We start from the raw sequence: 21600 nt of genomic DNA on the forward strand, positions 1-21600 counted from the left end.
CTGCGGTGGACTGGCATCCTGCCTAGGGATGTGTTCCTGCCTTGCGCCCTGTGCTGGCTGGGATGGGCTCCAGCAGACCTCCGTGACCCTGTGTTAGGTTATAGCAGGTTGGATAATGACTGACTGTCCTATACATATAGCATCCAACTATTTTATTCTGGAATATTTTAATATGGGAATTTAAGACAGTTGTTACAATTACCCATCCATCTGTAATAGCCCAGATAGTTTAACAGTTAAATATATGCAGTCTGGGAGTAGTTTTCCCAAATGTACTAATTACTCTGGTAAAAGATTACTTAATGGTATTACCAGTCAGTGTTGTTAAAACATTAAACTATGTTTGAAGTAACATTTTTTGTAACCAAAAACAGATGATTTACCTTGTATAATTCTGAATGAATTAAATATGAGTGATTAATATGACAATACAGGTATATAACAATTAAAAAAATGTTTTAAAGAAGGTGTACATTTAAATGTTTTTATACGATGTATTATAGTGGTATCGTTTAAAAGAGCAGTGCATCTTTATTAAAGAGTAATTACAGAGACAAAGCGTGTAGGTTGGTGTATCACTAAATTATTAATTTCACTTTATTATTATGTTCACTTTATGTCATATACACAGCATTTTAGACCAGTAAATGCATTTATATATATATATATATATATATATATATATATATATATATATATATATATATATATATACAGTATTTATTTATGTAATTCATTTGTTTTGTTAATTATTAGTAAAACTAAGGGATCGACACCCCGGAAATGAAATATTACATGAAAGGTAACTTGAATCTTCATTAAAACTTTAACATCTTCCTTTAGGTGTTGTTTTAGGTGTCAGATGACTAGACCATTATTTACATCAGAATAGTGTGAAGAGTAACAGAGACAGATAAATGTGAAGGCATAACAGTTCAAGAAATACTCGATTATACTCAAGATAATACCAAAAATAAAAAATCTTCTCTTTAACCTCTTTAAGGATACATCAGTGATGGATACATCAGTTTCAGTCTGCTGAGTCATTTGACATTCTGCATGTTCCATTAAGAAAAGTGAGTTGACAGTTACATGCCAATGTGTGTATCGTCTTTTAATGTACTATGCTTAATTTGAGTTTGGGGAAAAAAAATTTCAGCTATGGGGATGTGTTTTCAAATATATGAAATTTATTTTAAAATAATAAATGTGAAGCAAACATGTTCATGTTACAATACAAAGTACAAAATAATAAATGTGAAGCAAACATGTTCATGTTACAATACAAAGTACAATGTCAATATGTACAGTATCTATTTACTATGTATTTAGTTACTAACTTATATGGACATGTTTTTCTTATGAGAATAGTTTTCAAAGAACCAATTTATTGCTGTATTTTAGGACTCTGCGCTGCTATTTGCTGTTGTCATGGAGACATAAGAATGCCGCTGCATGCTGTTGATCATCTTACCCAGACAAGCTATTCTGTAAGAAAGCACAATTGTTTGTAAGCAAGTGCCTGTGAAGTAAATGCAATAAAGGAATTACAGCTATAGAACAGCATAAACCATCATAAAACTCTTCAAACATGCCAAGGAAAAGAAAAAGTCAGTTACAGATCACAATGGAGGATGGTGAGGTCACCATGTTATTACTTGTTATATGTATACTTCAACCATTAGGAAATACAGTAAGATAAGAGTAATAAATAAATGAAAATCGAATGATACTTTAAAAAGTGAACGTTACTATACATTTATAAAGGAATTTGTTCTATTCTATTGCATGAAGCTAATTATAAATTAACACATTCTAAGCAATAACCCCAATTCTTCACTTCATTTACTTGTTTATTATAAAATAATGATAAACTTATGTAAAAATAAGTTGACCTCAGTTAGATATATAAGACCTCAGTCCAGTTAGATATACAGTATATAAATATATTTTTTATAATATATATATATATATAAATAGTGTATCTAACTATCTGTACTTACAGCAAATATTCATATATATTAATTATAAAAAGCAGTTATGAAACTTTATATAATTACATGAATACCTCACATTCTTTTTCCAGTGGGAATTGAAATTGATGGACAGGTGGACAGTGATAGTGAGGGTGAGTATCTTTATTGATAAGGTTGGTTTAAATCCAGAACTTTAACTTGAATTTGATAGTTTTTTATTTTTTTTTCTTAATTATTTATTTGTCATTTTTTATGGTCTGCTCTGTTACTGTAGTCTGTTAACATTATAAAATACATCCTGAATGCAACATACTTTGAATATACAGCATATAATTAGAATTATTGTAAGTATTCATTTAATTTCACTTATTATATACTTAATAGACAATTTATTCTGTACACATGCCTCTCCTCCACATAACTAATAACACTATGACAACATTTATGTGCACATAATGCTATTTAAGTATGAGTACTTGATGCCAGAATAATAATAATAATTCTTTACATATGTATAGCACTTTTCTTAGTACTAAAAGTTCTTTAAATAGCACTTCAACCATCACTAATGTGCAGCATCTACCTGGATGATGCAACGGCAACCGTGTTGTGCCAATACACTCACCACACATTAGCTATTAGGTGGTGAAGGCGTGAGAGACAGTTATCTAATTAAAGACAGGGGGTGACTAGGGGCCCAGAATGACAAGGCTGTGGTCGGCAATTCAGGCAGGACATTGCGATACAGATTACTCATTATGAAAGATACCCTGGGATCTTTTATGACTACAGAGAGTCAAGACCTCAATTTTACATCTCATCTGTTTTACAGCACAGTGTGCTCATCACTGCATTGGGGCACTGAGATCCACATTCAGACCACAGGGTATGCGCTCCCTGATGACCTAGATAGCACCTCTATTAGCCACAACCAAAACTTTTCCTACATGATCTCCCATCCAAGTACTGGCTAGGCCCAAACTTACTTAGCTTCAGGTGGAATGGAATAAAATATAAACGCCTGCAGCCTTGCTAATAACAAGTGTTTCAAGTACTGCAAACAACACAAACCAAAGCTTTATGTTGTGCCTTCTCCAAAAAGGGTATAGCCACCAAGGTTAGATGTTACAGTGTGCATTCCTGTCTCAATAATTGCCCCATTTGAGGTCAGCATTTCCCACCATTGTTGACAATAGCCTTGGCAACACTTGCCCACCCTTGAATAGTTTGCCAAAACCTCTTTGAGGCTTTTTAAAGGTTTGAAAGAAAAAAATAGTCAAATCCAGTCAAATGACAGCCTCCCTTACTGCTTGTGATCACCAGCAGATAATAGAGTTGCCACTTTTACATGTGCCAGCATCCTTTTGACCACACTACCTTGCTGCTACTTCCATTACTGAGGTCTTAGACAAGGGCCATTTAGATTCCATGTTTTAGATCTCTCCTGAAATTCTTAAGTTCTTTCAGCGCTGAAACTATAAATCATTCTAAATATATCATTCAACTAGTCATTTCCAGCATACTGTCACTATTTGTTTATAAACTGCAGATCTATTCAGTGGGCATCAAATTCATTTGATTGGGCCCAAATGGAGATTAGTTTAAAGCTCAGAGCCTCTTTTTACATGAGTGTCCAGTATATTTTGCCACAGGTCACATGACATGACTACAACTTTTATCATTGATTTTTGGCCCAAGGTACTCAATTGGGCAACTTTCTGACTCACACAGAACTTCAGTACCAATTTATTGCTTTGTTTTGTAATAGTTTCATGAGAAAGAGATGGAATGCCTGAAGAATTTCTAAATATAATAACCATAGGCTGAATTATAGTCAGGTGCTGGCTACAATAATAATCAGGAAATTGCCTAACGTGAAAAAAACCAGGAGATCAAAGGAGAAATGGTCATCAAACTCAAATATATAAAGAAATCATAGTAAACAAAGCAAGATATTTAAAACATAATCAGTAATGATAAATTTTACTCTTGCACGACACTTACTTGATATTTCTAATATGTAATCCAGTCAGGAGCACATATCACCAACAACAGAATTCTAAGAATCATTGAGGCTCAGATGTCCCCACATACCATGCCAGGATTACAGACATAGGGGTAAGAATACACCAGCTGGAAACATTTTATATTTATTTATACAGTACTTTTTATATTGGATAAATAAATATCTTGTATATATTATATATACTATGAGTAAACAACGGACAATGTGAGAAGGGCTGGGGTCTCGGAGAACACCCTGTTTAATTGTCATGTCCAAGATTAAAAAAAAATTAAGTCACACAGTTTTTCGACTGCAATCTGCGGAAACAGACAGAACAAATGTAACCGGTGGTGTCACACTCAAATCCTTCCCCATATTAATCTAACAGAAACTTGTGCTCCCTATGCCTGTGTGTTTGACTATATATCTTTTGTTGCATAATGACAAAATAAAATCTGGTATGTTTTGTTTGTTCATTGAGGCTTTGAAATTAGAGGAGATAAGATTTACCTTATTTTAGGTTTTTAGGTGAAAACTAGATGACAGCTAATTATGTCCTCTTATGAAAAACCACAGAATTGAAAAAGAGTTTGCGTTCATTTTCACAGTCCTATTACATAAATATATGTATATTTTGTGATGTCCAGATGAAACTTCTTTTCTATTCATTTCAGGATTTGCATTGAAGGTTTATCAAGAATTCTTGAGAATTCTTATTTTTCCACTGGTTAGGGTTAAAGTTAGAGATCTTTTTTAATATAGATACAGAAATTTTCTGTAGCTAGCTTTGAACATCCCTGGAATGCAGAATTAGAGAATAATACTTTAACTAATGAAGAGGTTTTTATTGCCATTTTGCTTTGTCCCAAGATTTCATATGCAAAAGTGTAAAATAAGTACAACTCCCTTTTTACTTTAATTAAATACATTTTTCAGCTATTTGTATTTTACTTGAGTAAATTTCATTTAGGGCTACTTTTTCTTTTTGCTACATTTTTAGGTTAAATAGCATATTTTTTACCACGTTACTTTTTCTATCACGTCTTCATTAGTCTTTACACAGACCTATTAGTTGTGTTATCAACTTATGCTATACTTTAGATTTGGCTGTAGTGTGCTTTGCACTGCTCATTTGGTAGGTTGTTGGTAAGACAAATAAACTGAATATGCATTTTACCCATGGTTATATTTGAACATGATGTTCACATTTATAAGATGCAAAGGTGATTCATATATGATGCAGTGCCTTTTGTGCCTGCCAGCACCTAAAGTAGTCCCTGCTTTCAAGAATTCCCCTTCAAATTTAAAGTAACATGTTGAGGTAAGCGTATTTCCCTCTTGTAAAGCTATCAGATATGGAGCCTCTGACATCCCAAAAAGTGGTACCTTTTTAATCTTGTGCAAACAAGATTGTAGGAGCTCAAGTAATGTCTTGAGATCACAAGTTTTATATTGTCCATGCAATATCCTTATGTTGTACGCAAAAAATATTGCTGGGAATTCTTACAAGCCCAGTTACTGAAAAGCTAGACTGAGCTTGGCCATAAAAGTTGATGATTAACTGGAGAAGATAAATTCTTGGGTTCAAATGAGATGTTGTGCCTTGTGAGGGGACAGATTGAGGGCCCCTTATTATCTGAGTGCTAATAAAAGTACTAGTGACTTATTAAGTTAATATTCCCGGTTTGTGTGTAAGGGTGAACTTTGAGCAGCAATATATTTTGCTTTGGTTTTTAAAATATTTAATTTTTATTGGACAATTACTGTACATCTATTCTATATTCCACTTAATTGCAAAGAGTGCAACTTATTTTATTTACATTTACATTTACATCATTTAGCAGACGCTCTTATCCAGAGCGACTTACAACAGTGCTTAGTAGTCTACGACTGTTTTTCAGTCTTTTTAGGCTAGGATTAAATCTACTGTCATTAAACAAGTTACTGCTGACCAAGTTGTACACAAAACCATGCTAGAAGAAAAGAGTAAGTTTAGTACAATTTTTTTTTTATAAAGAGAAAGGGTAGAAAAAGAGTATGGGGACTTTAGTCCCCCAAGTGCTGTTTAAAGAAGTGTGTCTTCAGACGACGTTTGAAGACAGTGAGGGTCTCCGATGTTCGTACAGCAAGAGGAAGTTCGTTCCACCACTGAGGAGCCAACACTGCAAAGAGTCTTGATGCATGTCGTCCTCTTCTTTTAAGTAAGGGTGGTTCGAGACGAGCAGTGCTTGATGTTCTGAGAGAGCGAGAAGTGACACGCTGCTTAACCAGTGCTGATATGTAAGGTGGTGCAGTTCCAGTTTTGGCCTTAAAGGCAAGTGTTAGGGTTTTGAACCTGATGCGGGCAGCCACAGGGAGTCAGTGCAGGTTCCGCAGCAGAGGTGTAGTGTGAGAGAATTTGGGAATATTAAAAACGAGTCTTGCAGCTGCATTCTGGATCAATTGAAGTGGTTGTGTTGCCTTTAGTGAAAGTCCAGACATCAGAGAGTTGCAGTAGTCCAGCTTAGAGATGACCAAGGTCTGGACGAGAAGCTGAGTAGCCTCTGTAGTGAGAAAGGGGCGGATTCTCCTGATGTTGTAAAGAAGATATCTGCAGGACCTGGAGAGGTTGCTGATGTGTGGAGAAAAAGACAAGTCTTCATCTAGAGTGACACCAAGACTTCTTGCCGTTTTTCCAAGCTGCCCTTATTATTTCTTTACATGGTTCATGAGAGAGCACTTAAATTTGAACATTGACTCTCAGATTTGAAATTGCCATTTTCTTATGTTGTATTGAAGTTGAATTATTGCAATGTAATACTGATACAAGTTGGCCTAATGCTTGTATGTGTGGGAAACTGCAATTCTGTTGAATTTGTCAATTTGTGTGGATTAGAATATGAATATATATTAAACAACTGATATTGAGACAACCAGTTTACATCCAAGTTTATGTGTGGTTATTTCCTTAGTTTATGTGATTTCCTGAATGGGTAGTTTAAATAAAGATTTGAACCAAATTGAAAAAAGGAAATCACAGTTTTCAAAGAAGAATTCTAATTAAAGATATATTGCAATTCTGAAAGTGTTGTATTATTATTTATTGTAATAACTGCCCTTCTACAATTTAAATTCTTTACTTCAGTAAAGCATAAAAATCCCAATCTGTGCTGATTTTCACTCAGTTTGTTATATTATGTATCTATATAGTGATCGGGTTTTGAACTGTTCCTTTAATTTTTTATTTTTATTTCTATATTTAATTTTAGTCCTTGTCTCTCTGGAGCAGGGTTGCCTCATTTACTGCTGCTGGGTATCCCAGTAGGGGTGGCACAGTGTAAGTCACAGCCACACTAACCAGTACCACACCTCAGGCCATCACTGTGACACTAACTGCAGTTATGCACTGATCAAAGGGAGAATTGCATTTGCGTGATTCATTATTCTGTACTGAATTTCTGTAGTAAAATATTGTGTGAGTATTGTTTAAAAATAAAATTAAATTAAAATTAAAAAAATAAATGTATTGTGTTCTGTAGACAAATACAATACAATACAATACAGTTTATTTTTGTACAGCCCAAAATCACACAGGAAGTGCCGCAATGGGCTTTAACAGGCCCTGCCTCTTGACAGCCCCCCAGCCTTGACTCCCTAAGAAGACAGGGAAAAACTCCCAAAAAAACACCCTTGTAGGGAAAAATGGAAGAAACCTTGGGAAAGGCAGTTCAAAGAGAGACCCTTTCCAGGTAGGTTGGGCGTGCAGTGGGTGTCAAAAGAAGGGGGTCAATACAATACAATACACAGAACAGAACAAATTCTCAATAAAAAATAAAAAATAAAAATTTTTTAGAAGTACGGAGCAGAATTTAACAGTAGATGATATCAAGCCTTGCATGTTCTCATTACTATAAAACGTACTTTTACTTTTCGTTCTTGAGTACTTTTGAAAGCAAGTACTTTTTTTCCTTCTACTAAAGTGTTTTTACATTGAAATAATTTGCTGAAGTGAAATAAAAATTTAACATTAGAACATTAGAACAATCTAGATGAGAACAGGCGCAACAAAGCTCACCAGTCCTTTCCACTTAATTCTTCTAAACATCAAGTCTAGTTTTGAAAGTCTCTTTTACTTGATTATTATTTCTGAGTACAGTACTTTTTCCAACTCTGTTCATATGCATTAGGCTAGATATTTGTGTGAAATCACATCCATCCATACATTATCCAACCCGCTATATCCTAACTACAGGGTCACGGGGGTCTGCTGGAGCCAGTCCCAGCAAACACAGGGCGCAAGGCAGGAAACAAACCCCGGGCAGGGTGCCAGCCCACCGCATGATAATTAAATCTAATTTTATAGTAGTTTCACTGCTACTGTATGCTGGAAAATATTCCAGATTAATATTTTAATGTATATAATTATTAAGTATCTAATTAGATTTGTACTATTTTTGTAAAATTTCTAACAAGAGACAAAAATAAACACAATTTACACAATATTTATGATACAAAAAAATAACGTTTTGTATTAATACCGCTAATGTTGTCCTTAATTGTTATGAGAGATTTCCATACAAACTCATATATTCAAATCCAAAAGTAACATGCATTGAATAGCATGCTAAAAAGACAGGACCCCAAGAAAAACTCATGTTCTGTTTCCAAAGATCTTTTTATGTTTTAACTTTGTGTTTACTGTACAGATTGATACTAATTTTTCACATATTTTTTTCTTGCCACATGCACATTGATGCTTCTCTCCTGATAAGTGAAAACATCATAACACTATAGCTTTTATGTCCATCTATCTGATTGCTCCCTAGAGAGAGTAATTTGCTAATGTTACATCCATCCATTATCCATTACATTAAAAATGAATACCATAGTACAAAGACTTAGTGTCCAATTAAAGGTTATGCATACATATTTTCAAGGTGTTCATTTTTGCTTTGTCCTGCCTAGATCAATTTACTATTTTGTGTCTTTTGTTTGGAAAAGTATGGTGATTCAAGATGAACAGATATGACATTAGTTTTCTTTACCATTGATTATATACAGATGATGGACCAAAACCTGGGCAAACTGGCAGAAGACAAGCTGATAAACCTGCCAGCGGGAGAAACAACAGGAATAATAGCCGTGCAGCAACACGGATGAAAAATGGCAGAAGAAGTAAAAATATGGACAGTGAGGAAGATGAAGATGAAGAGGAAGAAGAAGAGAAAGCTCCAAGACAAAGAAGAGCTAACAGAAAAAAGGTAGTCAAAGAGGAAGACAGTGAGGAGGACAGTGAGGATGATCATCCCAAGAAAAAAATCAATAAAAAAGACAATAACAAAACGGAGAAGGAGGAACAAAACACTAAAGTGAAGCAGTCAGACAAAAATGCAAAAGGAAACAATAAAAATAAAGATGATGGTGGGGAGAAAAAAAAGAAAAAAAAGAATGACAGCAGGTAGGGCTTCTTCATTTTTTGTAATATTTCCTGTTAAACTGCAATATACCAATTCATTTTTTAAAAAGTTTTTGTTTCAGGGATAATGCTGGCTTTGTCTGTGGGAAATCTATACGTACACCTTGTCTTCCTTTTCCTGGGGAAAAATATTGATAAAGCAGTTACAAAATGAAATATTCTGTAGAAGTACACAATATACCCCGTGTGTGTGTATGCATCATTTTTTGATCTTAAAAATACACAATATCCTGCTTAATTAAACATTCAGTGAAATTATAGAATATGTTTTATGTATTAATAGATTTGTTGATCTAAAAAATGCTTAAGTGTTACCTAAATGGCAAAATATTTACCTTTCTGGTGAACAAATACATAACAAAAACTGAATAAAATAGAGACATTGAGTCCAAGGTTTACCTACCAATTGCTTTGTTGTCTTTTTTTTTTGAGAAAACAAAATATATTTTACAGTAAGCAGATAAAAAAGTCGGTTTTCTGGGGTGTTTAAATGCATTTTCGTGCTTGTGTTTATGGTTTTGGTACTATTTGCATCATGTGCTGATGATGTTCCTAACTTATGGGTGCTGTCTTTTATAAAGGGTTTCTGACCGATATTTGCTTTTGTCAGAAAGGGAAAGATGTTGCTCATGTGATTAATTTCTTTCTAAAAGAGAATAATACTTGTTACATTTACATGAAAATGTTTAGAAAAATTGATGAATGTCAAATGTATCTGTAATCACATGAGTGACTATTCAAGATTGACAATCTAATATATAAAGCAGAGTTTATGTATGTTTGTTTGTCCGCCATACAAATCTGTACCGGGTGTCCAATCGCCACCAAACTGGGCATGGGGCTGCTTTGTGACCAGGAGGAGGTCATGGGGTATGTTTGGTTGGGAAAAATGTCCTTGATCAAGCGCAGGACACCTTTTGACCAACACAACGTTTGCAAAAAGTCCCCGTACTTATCATCGACAAGATGGCCGCACGTTGCAACAGTCGTTAACAGCGGTGCCATCTAGCGACACGTTTGGTCTCTGTGCATCCCTCTTTACCAATGTTTCTTTAAATTGCCAAGACATTGCGGAAGTGTCCAAGTATGCGAAAGCCGACTGCTTTCATCGCATGAAGGGAAACTGCCGTATGGATGTAAAACGTGAACGACCCAGTGCGCGTGACTGGCTTTCCATATTTGAGGTGCTATTCGCTCACTTTCCGACTCAAAGTAAGATTTCAGTCTTGGTCTTTCTGACTTACTGGTACTATTTGTTCGCTTTCCGACGTATTGTAAATAACATACATTCATCTCACTCTGGTGCTTATTCTGTACGTAATACAATGTGACACATTATAATTGTCCTGCTTTTCGCTAATATACCCATGCCACCAAAAAAAAGACATAGCATTGGAAAGTCCACTTCCGATGCCACAAAAAAGTCTATTTCAAGTCCGTTTCAAACATTGCGCAAGACGGCAAGCTGTTTTCATACCAAGAATTCCGCTGATTCTGAATAATTTACCATTTGATTTCAAATGTCTACAACTTCCTGTTCAAAAAAGTCCGTTTCAAACCTTGCGCAAGACGTCAACATGTTTTCATACAAAGAATTCCGCTGATTCCGAATGATTTACCCTTTGATTTCAAAAGGCTAGAATTTCCTATTCGTTTGGATTTTGCTACGTAAATTACTAAGGCTGAAGGGCAATCACTCCAAGTTAAAGGCATCAATTTGGAAAATCCATCCTTTTCACACGGACAACTCTACGTAACATGTTCTACACTGGGCAATCCTCACAATTTGTTCATTTTCAGAACCCCACGACAACACAAAAAATATACTGTATCCAAAGCCTCTAAAATGACCACTTGTATTACCTATTACAATTAAATGTCAATCAGAAAAATGTTGGTTCAGTTTCTATGTTCTGTTTCTTTCATTTGGGAAATTCACCAGTTATAGATTCCGGGCAACGCCGGGTACTCCTGCTAGTGCTTCATAAAAACATGAGTAAGTGCTAAATAGCAAGAAACAAAACACAAATAATGGTGCTCTGTTGGAAAAATAACAAAGAAAGCAATGTGGAAGGCTCAAGTGTTTTACAAAAGAGAGTTCTTAATTGGATATTTTCGTTTACAGTCAATTGAAGTCAGAAAAGGCTTTCTTACAGGAGAAATATTTAAATATTAAAGATCCATTCAGGTTAAAGAAAGGATGGAGTGGAAAAGGGTTTTCATTCATTTATGATGTTACACTGCACTAATTGGAATATTAGTTGATTAAGTAATCCGCTTTGCCACCTGTGAGTTAATTTCATACTCATAAGTTCATAAAGTTATTGTATTGGTAAAATGTATCTTATTTAATTCTGCAACTAACAGGGAAGATAAAAAAAATTTTCAGCCCTCAGTATCAAACATAATGCCTGGAAACTTTAACTGTTTTAGTCAGGTGGTAGAAGGACAGATGGGAAACAATCGAAATGCTAGGACACCAACTGGGTCATACCTTTTAATCATCACTAGACGAAACAAGAAAAATAAAGAAAATATAATGAAAACAGCGCCAATGCGCTACCCTGATCAGGGATTTGTTTCTTCTAAGGGATCTTTCAAGAGTCATGTGCTCCGCCGTGGGGCTCGATCCGGTCTCTCGGCAAAAGACACCTCTCTTTGCCGGCGCTTCTTTTATAGCGCAACTTCCAGAAGGGGCGGGGTTAAGTGCCCTTACCAGGCGGCTTCTCGGAGCTGTGAGGGAAGAACAACAGGACAAAGTCAGTGGTAGCCCCACCTCTCGTCTCAGCGGGTTATTGTGTACCTTTCCCTGGCACAATAAGTATAGTAATATATGTCTTGGGCGGCACGGTGGCGCAGTGGGTAGCGCTGCTGCCTCGCAGTTGGGAGACCTGCGGACCCGGGTTCGCTTACCGGGTCCTCCCTGCGTGGAGTTTGCATGTTCTCCCCGTGTCTGCGTGGGTTTCCTCCGGGCGCTCCGGTTTCCTCCCACAATCCAAAGACATGCAGGCTAGGTGGATTGGCGATTCTAAATTGGCCCTAGTGTGTGCTTGGTGTGTGGGTGTGTTTGTGTGTGTCCTGCGGTGGGTTGGCACCCTGCCCAGGATTGGTTCCCTGCCTTGTGCCCTGTGTTGGCTGGGATTGGCTCCAGCAGACCCCCGTGACCCTGTGTTCGGATTCAGCGGGTTGGAAAATGGATGGATGGATGGATATATGTCTTAGAAATCTGTAACAATTTAAAGATAAAAAGTTTACTTTTGAGAAATGTAAAAGATTTGGTTCCCATTTTGGAGTTTCTGGTATGGTTTTGTTATAGTTTTACACCCAACCTGTGAAGAATACAACTAGACACCTTGACCATATATTTTACTTTGACTTCAGCTTAGACTGTACTGGAAATCTATTTTTAATTTGTTCTCTGACTCCCTTGAATTCTTATCACACCCTGATTGACTTGTTTTTCTTTTAGGAGTTATTCTATGTGTCATATCCATTGATTTCCCTTGTTACAAGACTACCTCAGGCTGCATTTTGTTCAACTGGAAAAAATTGTTTTATTAAATAATTTAACACATAAGAAAGATGAAGAAAAATAAACTCCAAAATTCAAGAGCACACCCTGCAAATGTTACTATCATAATTTTTATCAAAATTATTAATGTTACTTTTCTTGCAGCTCTTCATCCTCTGACTCAAACTCTTCCGATGAAGAATCTTTGTCAGAGGGTGAAATGGCAAAGCTCTTGGAAGAAGTTGAAGAGAAGAAAAAGCTTATATCAAGCATGAGGAACAGACCTTGGCGCATGAAAAGAAGACTGCATGCTCTGAAGTAATATTTTAAAATTAATTAATTTTTCTTCAGAATACTGTATTCTTATGTTATATCTCTAATATATATATATATATATTTTTCTTTCCATGTTATTTTTCATCTTAGACAAGCCCAGGGCTTTGTGGAAAAATTTGAAGGGGCTTTGGGTAAAGGTAAAGGAAGAAAATTTTATGCTTACAAAATAATGATGACAAAGGTACATTTTAAAAGACTGTTAGATTACTTTAAATATTCATTAAAAGATTTTAGTTATTCATAGTTTTTAATAATGTATTTTTGTTTTCTGACATATTTTAAAGAAATGGATCAAGTTTAAAAGAGATTTTGAAAATTTTAAGACTGCTTGCATCCCCTGGGAAATGAAGATTAAAGAGGTTGAGAGTAAGCATATCTCCAAAATAATTTTTACTACAATAACTTGTAAAATTTTTAGTTTTTTTCATTTTGGAATTTATGGCTGAGATTAAAACAATATGTGCTCCCATCTTTTCAAATACAAAGCTTCAAAGAGTAGCAAGCCATTACACAAACAGAAAATGGGTAGTTGAAAGCTTTACATACCACTTTGCCCTGACTGATGGCAGTAATAGACAAAGCAAATCAGCATAATATTGACTAGTTATGTGGATCTTTTGATGCATGAAATCATTGTGGATTACATCTTCAACTTATAAAATATCACACATGATGTCTCTAGTACTAGCATGGAGCCTTGAAATTAATATGCTTCCATTATTTCAACTGTTGCATAAACTCTAGGTCATAGCTATGTGTCTAAATTTCATCCCCAGTTATTAAAAGCTTGTTAAATTCCTCTCATCCCAAATTTATTAGCTTGAGATACTAAAGCAACAGCCTTCTTGACTCTCTGCGAGTGTAGGGATCTCTTGTTTTTTTTGTTATGCTTTGCTTTTTTTCCGGCATTAACCTTTGTTTTAGTCTGCAGTTCTTATATTACTGATGTTCTGTTTAAACCCAATTGAGAAATTTGGAACTGAGGAATTTTCTTTGTCTATCACTGCCAGGTTATAATGCCTTAACATGAATGTCCTCGTTAAATCTCTTAGTCAAGTCAGTTCAATGATCAATTATAAATAAGTCCCGTGCTCTAGGAGCTGCCCTAGGTGGCAAAGCTTTTTTTTTTACTACAGGTCATTATCAGAAGTGCACATTTTAGTTCTATTCCAGTCGTGATGCCCAAGACATTTGCAGATATTGCAAATAATTAGGACTGGTTCAATCAATTGATTCAACCCTATGAGGTCCATGTGCAATATAGGGTGCCGTAGTGCAATTGACTTTGCCTTATAACAGTAACTGCTTGCCTTAAGAGAACTTATAATTGCAATTCAAAATATCTTTCTTACTTAAATACGGGCACAAATGGCAGTATTTAATACTTTGTTAAATTATTATCACACCCTGGATACTCTAAATTACTATGGAAAAGACTTGAATCATTTTGAAGGACTTTAACCGTCGCCTAATCTAAGTGGACTTTAACCGCCATCTTTGACCCCTACTTGCTTGTACTCAGAGACTTTAAGCACAAGCCAAGGGCACAACGTTGTCTGAAAATGGGGGACTTGAACCCCCAGTTCAGGAGCGACTCAAGCCCTCCTTTTCTCCATTTGCATTTCCCATTACTGCCATCTTTCCATTATAATTATACATGCTAAAATGGACAAAGTTTCACAAGAGCTATCCTCCAGCTTTGCCAACCTGGAACTTCCTGCAAGGGTCATAACCTCCAATTTTGTCATCCTGTTTTAGTTTCTTCATCCACAGCCTCTTTTTCCCTTTTAATTTTACTACTTCTAAGCCTAGTGTCAACCTATGACCCCTAGAAGACAAAGCAGCCACAGACATTTACCATGTGAGAAACGTTAATGCTGTCTGAGAGGACTTTAGCCCCTTGCCCTTGTTTCAGAAGGGACTTTAACCCTTCTGGAGCAGACTAACTCATCTTCCTCATTGTGTTTGATTCATTTTGTTGTTCATTTCTGTTACAGGTCATTTTGGATCTTCAGTTGCATCCTACTTTATATTTCTCAGGTGGATGTATGGAATGAACTTGGTTCTGTTTGGCTTAACATTTGGGCTTGTTGTGATTCCAGAGGTAAAATATACTTTTGGAAGTAAAAACCGTTCTAAATTTTTAATTTACATTTAACAATAGAAAATTTCAATGTTAATCTGAGTATTGAAAAAAATGTTTTTTCATTATAGATCCTGTTGGGTTTACATTATGGAAGTATTCCCCGTAAAACAGTGCCAAGAGATGAGCAAGACACAGCAATGGATTTTTCTACTCTTTGGGACTTTAATGTCAGTAGGTTTACTAGATGCAAATACAACTGTCTGGAGATTAATTTGCATTATATATTTGATGTAATTTGAGAAAACTGTCTTACTTTTTGTTATTTAGTATTTTATCATGTCCATTTTCTTTCTAAATAATAATAAATTTATATAACACGCTACCATTCACAAGTCCAGAACACAGCACACATTAGCAAGGACACAAAATACTATATACAACATAGTAAATAATACATACAGTCGGTCAGTCATTGTCCAACCCGTTATATCCTAACACAGGGTCACGGGGGTCTGCTGGAGCCAATCCCAGCCAACACAGGGCGCAAGGCAGGAACAAATCCCGGGGCGGGGCGCCAGCCACCAGCCACCGCTGGGCGCGCACACACACACACACACACACTAGGAGCAATTTAGGATCGCCAAAGCACCTAACCTGCATGTCTTTGACTGTGGGGGGAAACCGGAGTACCCGGAGGAAACCCACACAGACACAGGGAGAACATGCTTACTCCACGCAGGGAGGACCTGGGAAGTGAACCCAGGACTTCTAACTGTGAGGCAGCAGCTCTACCCACTGCGCCACTGTACCGCCCACAACATAACATAAAAATGCAACATATCAAAGATAGAAGTGCAAATTTCTATATACACATGTATAGACATATGAAGATTTTTTACTTTAGTAACAGTTATTATTTATATTCTTGGTCATGTGTTCAAATATCAGTACTGCAATATATAAAATTGTCTTATCCTAGTTCAAGTGTTCAAATAAACATAAAATTTACAGTATTGACAAGAGGAAAGCATTCATTCTAAAAGCTTTTATTAATTAGTGGATAATAGGGTCACTGTCAAGAATTTGACAGGGAAATTAATTTTGTATTCCCCCCACCCATTTCTAACAGATGTGCTTTGTTCTTTCCTCCTTAAATGCACTTTATTAATGCTTTTAACATCAGAAACACCATGACATGGAGACAGTGTATAAACTAAAGAAATTGTTTCTTGACGAAGTGACTAGGTAGAGATTTTATATTTCTCTGCAATCCCTAAAATATATTTCCATGTAGATCTTTTACTGCACAGTTTTGAAACTTAATTATAGCCTATGGTAGGTGAATAAAATTATGAAATTAATATCTGTCTTATGCAAGATAGCTACATCTATCGGTGCAATAAAACAACATGAGCACTGTTACTTGTATTTAGAAATGCATAAACATGAGCACAAGTATCTAAAAGTCACCATAGCAGGTTAAAACAGACAAAGATAGAAACAAGTACTGTACATATCGTTGAGTAAGTTAGTAACTGTTGTACCCAAGCTTTGAATACACTATCAGTGTAAGAGCCAGGTACAATACACACACGATTGGTCTTTTTTAACGATTAGCATATATTACTTTAAATATTTAAAGCTTAATTTGGTCTGTTTCCTTTTGTTTACAAAAATGCATTTCGTTATATTTAAGGAAAAAGGGTTTCATTATCTTTCATTACAATTTCAATGCTAATTACAAAAAAATAGAGGCAGTTGCATAAATACATTTTTATTGGTAATTTTTAATCTGTGTAACTTTTACTTGCAAAAATTATGGACAATAGTTTATAAAGTCTCTTAATATATTGGAATATACATTTTCAGTTGCACTTAAATTTTGATTTGTGTTGCGTATTACACTTTTTATGTATGCATTTAACACTGAATCAAATACATTTATCTATATTAATTTTACTTTGTTTTTGTGAACAGGGGTATGCTAAATACTCAGTGCTTTTCTATGGTTATTATAACAATCAACGTACAATTGGCTTCTTGAAATACAGATTACCTTTGGCTTATTTCATGGTTGGAATTGGCACTTTTGGATACAGCTTGATGGTTGTTATACAAACGTAAGTGTTGGCTTTCAGCTGATGTGTCCTGCATATCTTAAAGTAAATTAGCATTAAGGTATTCTGTAATGTTAATTATGCCTATAACACTCTGGAGGTGAGGAAGTTATTTTATTCTGTTTTGTAACTTATCTCCAAGATGCGAAGCTCAATGGTTAGAAAATAAGTTTTTTGGTGCTGACTACTGGCACTCCAAGTTGTGTATCAGCTCTCATTTTGGTTATCTGTTCTGCTCCATTGCCCTCCAGCCCCTGGTTGTAATGCTGAAAACCGATACCTCCGCTCTTAGTTCATAGTGGTGCAAACTCCAAGAGAGAACTGGCAGTCTTATGCTGGGCATCCATCCATCCATCCATTTTCCAACCCGCTGAATCCGAGCACAGGGTCACGGGGGTCTGCTGGAGCCAATCCCAGCCAACACAGGGCACAAGGCAGGGAACCAATCCCGGGCAGGGTGCCAACCCACCACAGGACACACACAAACACACCCACACACCAAGCACACACTAGGGCCAATTTAGAATCACCAATCCACCTAACCTGCATGTCTTTGGACTGTGGGAGGAAACCGGAGCGCCCGGAGGAAACCCACGCAGACACGGGGAGAACATGCAAACTCCACACAGGGTGGACCCGGGAAGCGAACCCGGGTCTCCTAACTGCGAGGCAGCAGCGCTACCACTGTGCCACCGTGCCGCCTGCTGGGCATACACTGTGTAATTTTTTTTCTCGTTGGAGCATTTTACTCATTAAAAATACATGAGGGCCACAGGCTTCTTAAGATGTTAACAAAGGAAAGAGCTGCATTCCTGACACTTGCCACACTGGGCTCTGAAATTACAAAGAAAAGTAAAAAGGTATTGGGCACACAGATGTTTGAGGCAAAGACAATCCATTCTGTCTATTATACAGAGAGAATTAGAGGTCCATAGTCTATGTAATTTACCATTGTGTGAGTTTATTTTGGGTTCTTGCATTAATGTCTCCTAAGATGCGTCATTGGCTATTTAGCTCTGTGTGTGACATTTAGATTTAGAAAATGTGAAAATGAGTATGACAATGGCAAAACAGTGAAATTTGATAGTCACATCAGAAAAATGGGTCATGAATTCTTCTAATCGTATGACAGCTCATTCATAAGATGCAATAGAGCATAGCATACCCTCTCTTACTTCACTTGAAGTTGAAATTCAGGACGGCTGAAAAAAATCAGTCTACTACTAAAAATCGGGCTTAAAATCATGCCAAAAAAGCACAGTGTGTTCCCAGCATTATATAGTGGCACATGAATTTCTAAAATGGAAATGTTCCATGCTTCATGCTCTTCACATTAATACATCAGTTTAAAACATAGGGTACTGGTAATTATGTATATCCACTCCAAGCACTTTAAAGGGGTACTACAATCAGTGAAGAAAAGGAAAAAAAACTATTTTACTCGAGTGGGCAGTGTAAACAAATGAAAATGGTAATCATCTAATCTAATAATTATAATAATATACTCAAACTCTCCATTATTTCTACTGATTACCCATTTAAAATCAAACAACATAATTTCCTATCTTATTGTGTTTTGCAATAACCAGCAACAAAAGCCATGTCACTAGGAAAAACAGAAAAAAGCAAGAATGGATCTAATATAGGAATGTTTCCATATTTTATATATGTTTAAGAGAAAGTGGTTCTAATGACCTAATAATATTATTCCTTATCGGATGCCTTTATCCTAGGAGACTTACAACATTTGAGATACAATTGGTTGTATTTGTTTTGTTTTTCTATTCAGAGCACAGGCAGGTGACGTGAGTTACTTATGGTCAGTAGCTAGATTTGAACCCACATCCTCAGAGTTTGAAGTTGAAGGCCCAAATCACTACAAACTATCACACTGCCGGCAAATAATATTAGCCTTTGGTGGAAAAAAAACTACAAACATTGTATGCAGCAAAGCATTTTGACACAGAGTATATCTCATACAATCAATTAACCAACAGCACTATAACTGACTCTCATTGTGTTGTGAAATTTCTTGGGTGAGATCCGGGTCACACAGCTAGGTATATCATATTTTAGAAATTATTACACGTTATTTATGCATTACATGCACTATCAAAAAATGTAGTTTTAGGTTTGCAAAACTGGTTGTTCTTGGAGGTTGTTTCAGCCAACTGAAGTCTCTTTCATTAGTAACTTTCTGTGATCTGCGCAATATACAAAATAGTACAAAATACAATACTATACAGATGAATCAGGAAGTTGTTTTATTACAGGATATTTTCACATTTTATTTTCTCAGATGCTAAGATTACAATATATTAAGAATTTTTCCAGTTGATCCACAAAAAGTATGCTTCAATCAAAAGGAACAAATTGAAAACTTTTCAAAAATGTGCTAAAAAAATAAAAATAAAAATTGTGAAATTTGAAAATTATTTATATCCATTGTCAAAAGAGCCAAATTAAATCCATGTCCAAGGGGGTGAATCCTTATTATAGGCACTGTAGCTGCAAAAGGTGGTTCAACAAATTTGCGAATGGGTTGGATGAATACTTACAAACTTTTTGTTTTTGAAATTTAATTCCTTAGTGCTTTAAAAATGCACATATTTCTTTTTTAAGGAGCACTGTGAAAAAGAGCGTTTGATTTACAAATTAAAATTCCTGTCAAATTAATCAAAATCCAATTTATGTGTGAAAGGGTTTGGGGGCTTAATACTTTTTCAAAACACTGTATTAACCATCTGTTAACACAGATTGCTTTATTTAAATGAAAGTGTGAATATCATTATAATAGTTCATTGACAGTTCAGTAACCTTTCTTTAATTTGTGGAAAATCATAAAATGTCTTGTAGATTTGTATACTGTATGTTTGTTTGTGCTATAGTATGTAAACTGCAAATGTGTCTGTTTTTGTACACCTCAGGATCATCTTGTTATATGTTTGCATTAATGATTTATTTATATTATTAATTAGAATGGCAAAGAATGCCAATGAAAGTGGAGGAGATGGTGAAGACACTGATTTTAACTTCTGCTGGAAACTGTTTACAAGTTGGGACTACCTAATTGGCAATTCAGAAACTGCTGACAACAAATTTGCCTCAATTACTACTAGCTTCAAGGTAACAACTTTAAGTCTTACAATACAATAATAAGGACCTTCGATATGTGGGAAACCTACAGGTATAATGATTTACTGGTACTCAATAAGTCACTACAGAAATTACACCTGCAGTCTAATAGCTTATCCTTTAGGCTGCAGTAGTGTCCTGACCTGCTACTTCTCATTTTGACCTCATGTTATTATGTCCCTGGATGCACTGTTTTGTAGAAACAAGTGATGTGATGGCAAAATGCTGAAATTAAAGCTACAAAGAAACTGGTTCCATTGTCACTTTTGGCTTATTGTATGGTACTGTTTAACATATATGTGGTTTCAGTGTAAAAAATAAATAAGTTAGAAAACATATGTATAGAATAACATTAAAGTGCATTAGAGGGCTGTGCAGGTGATTTAGCCCTTAATGGACTAGGGTTCAGGTGGAAGGTTCTAGGAACTTTTCAGTCCATTTCAGGATTGTTGCGGCCAGAGGCTGTCCACCTGGACTTGGCAAAAGGCTGAAAAGAGACCTGGGTCGGACTCTAGTCTATCATAGGTACCACTCTTACTCATACACACAAATAAGCACAAACACACATACAGTGCATCCAGAAAGTATTCACAGCACATCACTTTTTCCACATTTTGTTATATTACAGCCTTATTCCAAAATGGATTAAATTCATTTTTTCCCTCAGAATTCTACACACAACACCCCATAATGACAATGTGAAAAAAGTTTACTTGAGATTTTTGCAAATTTATTAAAAATAAAAATATTGAGAAAGCACATGGACCGTATAACCCCTTATTCATATGTAGTTTCAATTTGCAAGTGGCAATTAATGTAATCTAAATAAATAAATAAAATGTTTTGTAATTATTTCCTTCTGTTCTTGTGAATGTCTAACCTTAGTGTGTAAATTATAGTGTCGGTGAAATAGTCACGCCACTGGATATCTCATTCATATCATATATAGTTAGGAAGATCTTTTAAGTTACAATGGTTT

At 35.6% G+C, this 21600-nt stretch overlaps 1 protein-coding gene across 1 annotated transcript in view; it reads left to right on the plus strand.

Annotated features, from left to right (window-relative positions):
- Positions 1 to 1446: 1446 nt before the first annotated feature.
- The window catches only part of LOC114652852 (transmembrane channel-like protein 2-A), a 54958-nt gene continuing 34804 nt past the window's right edge, over positions 1447 to 21600 (plus strand). Inside the window, exons 1-10 of the mRNA XM_051928371.1 lie at positions 1447 to 1637; positions 2087 to 2128; positions 9022 to 9418; positions 13113 to 13265; positions 13374 to 13464; positions 13568 to 13649; positions 15281 to 15387; positions 15498 to 15596; positions 17347 to 17489; positions 20465 to 20612. Coding sequence (XP_051784331.1) covers positions 1592 to 1637; positions 2087 to 2128; positions 9022 to 9418; positions 13113 to 13265; positions 13374 to 13464; positions 13568 to 13649; positions 15281 to 15387; positions 15498 to 15596; positions 17347 to 17489; positions 20465 to 20612 — 1308 coding nt within the window. The 5' untranslated portion in view covers positions 1447 to 1591. The remainder of the gene's footprint in view (positions 1638 to 2086; positions 2129 to 9021; positions 9419 to 13112; positions 13266 to 13373; positions 13465 to 13567; positions 13650 to 15280; positions 15388 to 15497; positions 15597 to 17346; positions 17490 to 20464; positions 20613 to 21600) is intronic.

Source organism: Erpetoichthys calabaricus, chromosome 5 (assembly GCF_900747795.2).
Source record: "Erpetoichthys calabaricus chromosome 5, fErpCal1.3, whole genome shotgun sequence".
NCBI classification, from domain to species: Eukaryota; Metazoa; Chordata; class Cladistia; order Polypteriformes; family Polypteridae; genus Erpetoichthys; species Erpetoichthys calabaricus.